The sequence below is a fragment of the Penaeus vannamei genome, chromosome 31 (assembly GCF_042767895.1).
Source record: "Penaeus vannamei isolate JL-2024 chromosome 31, ASM4276789v1, whole genome shotgun sequence".
In the NCBI taxonomy this organism is placed as follows: domain Eukaryota; kingdom Metazoa; phylum Arthropoda; class Malacostraca; order Decapoda; family Penaeidae; genus Penaeus; species Penaeus vannamei.
Window position 1 is genome coordinate 32208265 of NC_091579.1, and position 2702 is coordinate 32210966.

A 2702-nucleotide genomic window follows, 5' to 3' on the forward strand; every position below is an offset into this window, starting at 1 on the left:
ACTGTTGTGATGTAGAAGTGATGTGGAGGGTCTGATGTGGTGCGGTGCGGGGATGTACTCGCTAGGGGATGTGGCTTCGTGCTGATGTATGGGTTGGGCAGATGGTGAGTTCTATTGCCTTTAAGGTACTTACAATAATGTCTCTGGGAGCTTTCTCCCGTTTCAGAAATATCTTGGTCGTTGACTGATTTCGGGCATGCAGCGGTGCATTTATTTTTAAAGGAGACTTTTTCAACGTGTGACAAAATCGAATTCACGAACCGCCATCTCACGCAGGCAGAGCTGATTTTGACCCTTTCCTCGGCGCGCCTTCGGAAGCTGTGCGCTCACGAACCGCGCCCGCAAACCAAGGCAAAGGCGCATCCTTCAGCGGCAATCCCGCCCACGCCCGTCCCGAAAATCGCCGCGGAAAAAGGAATAGTTCGCAATTAGCCGTGCTTGAAGCGCCCTCGTTCGATGGGCGTTCTATTTGTGCAAACACGGCGCTATCGGCGGGGATCGGCTCGTCCCGGGGCGAAGGGTCGAGGTCAGAGAGTCGCAGGCGTAGCTAAATGAATATGCCACTTGGGTCAGCTGGAGGCCCGGCAGCGATGGCCGCGAGGTCAGACAGGGTCAGGCCCGGGAATGGAGGGAGCCAGGGGGGGGGGGGGATGCCGGGTCTGCAACATACAGAATGGGATTAAAGGGTCATGCGAGGGGAGTAATGTATGTGCCTTTAATGCATCAAATTTAGGGGTAAAAAAAAAAAATAGCTGAATTGCAGACGCGACTCGATTTACCCACACTTACTAACCTCTGTGTAAACTTATCCCGTGTCGATCCATATAAACGCAGTTCTGAACAAACACGTTCGCATCCAGCATGTCTCCTCCACTTGCCGATTATCTTTAAGGTTCGTTCTTCCTTCGACTCCAGCCGCGCCTTCGTCGACACGCATGTTCCTCCGTAAAGACTCGTGTAAAACCGCGCCTTTGTGTCAGCGCATGAAAACGAAGGCAAATGGTATCAGCCAAGCATTAATACCCCGGACGAGAATTAACGAAATCTATGTGTACCATCAAATTAATAGCTTATTGTGAGAGACCTTAGGAATCCCTGCCCTTCTACCTCCCTCCACGCCGGGACGAGAGACCCAGAGCGCATGCGTGAGTTGTGATCGGTTACACTCCGTGGGTTCCCATCTTCTATTGGTCGTAAACGCTCGGTCTATTTTGCACTAACAGCTTTATGGCACCTCGTTGTGTTCCACCTCGGTAATCCAACACCCATTATTTCAAAACCCTGACTAATTGCTTTGAAATATCCTTCCTTTTGGGATGATCTGTGATTGGGAATTGATTCATCACGAGGTTGATATCGGGAACGAAAGAAACCCGAGATCTGTGGGGGTCGGTTAGTTAAACAAGACGGGGGTTCGGTCGCCTTGTTTCAATTAGCCAACCTCTTGTTAACAGAATTCGGAACACGCAGACCCGTGTACCGCCGGGGAGTGCGCCGGGATCACCCTCCTCCCGGGGCGCCGCGGCGTTCGGTCTGGTTCAATATTTTTTGTGAATGGCATCCGTTTGATGCATGTGTACGCTGCGTCGTAAATCCTTCCACATCCAAAGAAAATATAGTGCTTGCATTCTTTGGGGGTGGATTACCATATATGTTCAGGCGATGAAAAACAGATTATGCCGCACTCACACACCGCACACGGACCCTCAATCATTATTTTTTTCCAGCCTGACACCTTCCCACTTCTACACAGATATACAACAAACGAATCCCCAAAATATAATAAGTATCCTTACTTAGACAGGAAAGGAAGAACAGGAGCCAAGCAGGTTTCGAAGGATACCGAAGGTCAGGAAAATACACTCCGCTAACCAATACTGCATGGAATTGGGTTTTCCTAACCACGAAAGAGAAAAATATTCATGATTTTCAATTTTTGAAAGATGTTTCTCATCCCTAGAGATCTTTTGCTTAGTGCGTCTTATCGTTTTGTATGTTTTTGTTTAACTTATTACTCTCCTTAGTTTATATCATTTACACCGTACAACTGAAATTGACCTGTATAGACATAGTGACTATCGGAACCAGCAACTTTTACAATTTTGGAACTCTAACTGGGAACTGTTTTCGTCTTGAGTTTGAACACTAAATGACGTTCTTAATTCTTCTTCTCATCCCAGGTTTGTTTACTTAGCTGCAATAATCTTCCATCTATTATATCTTCATTTCAGCTATTCATTCTTCTCAAAAAAATATTTGTTAGAATTGGTTTCTTATCACTCTATATTGAGGATCTATCACATGGTATTTTCCAGCTTCTTATCCTACATAAATAAAGAAAATATATATCAGAAGCTATAACTTGCCACACAATGAGCTAAAAAAATCGAGAGGATCTGATCATTTATCAAAATCAGATGCACGAAAACGACGCATAATGTGTAGTTCTAAAAGACAAACGATGGGAAATATTTCGTATCACAGTGCTTAAGATATTCACAGGAAATGGAGGTGAAGATCGTCACCTTTATGGAGAATCCCTTAGCTCATGGTTCGCTGTTTAGAACACAGGACTTTATTTTTGCCTTCGGTGGGCGGCGGTTACAGTGCAAGTCTTTTATAATGTGATTTACAGCAACCACTACATCTGTATATTGTTAAACTTTGATAGAAAAAATCTTATACTTTCCTCCTCGTCTGAT

The 2702-nt window shown here is 45.3% G+C and overlaps 1 protein-coding gene across 1 annotated transcript in view; it reads right to left on the bottom strand.

Annotated features, from left to right (window-relative positions):
* Positions 1-2546: 2546 nt before the first annotated feature.
* LOC138867696 (uncharacterized) overlaps positions 2547-2702 on the bottom strand; it is a 1904-nt gene continuing 1748 nt past the window's right edge. Inside the window, exon 5 of the mRNA XM_070144235.1 lies at positions 2547-2647. Within this exon, the coding sequence (XP_070000336.1) occupies positions 2547-2647 (101 nt within the window). The remainder of the gene's footprint in view (positions 2648-2702) is intronic.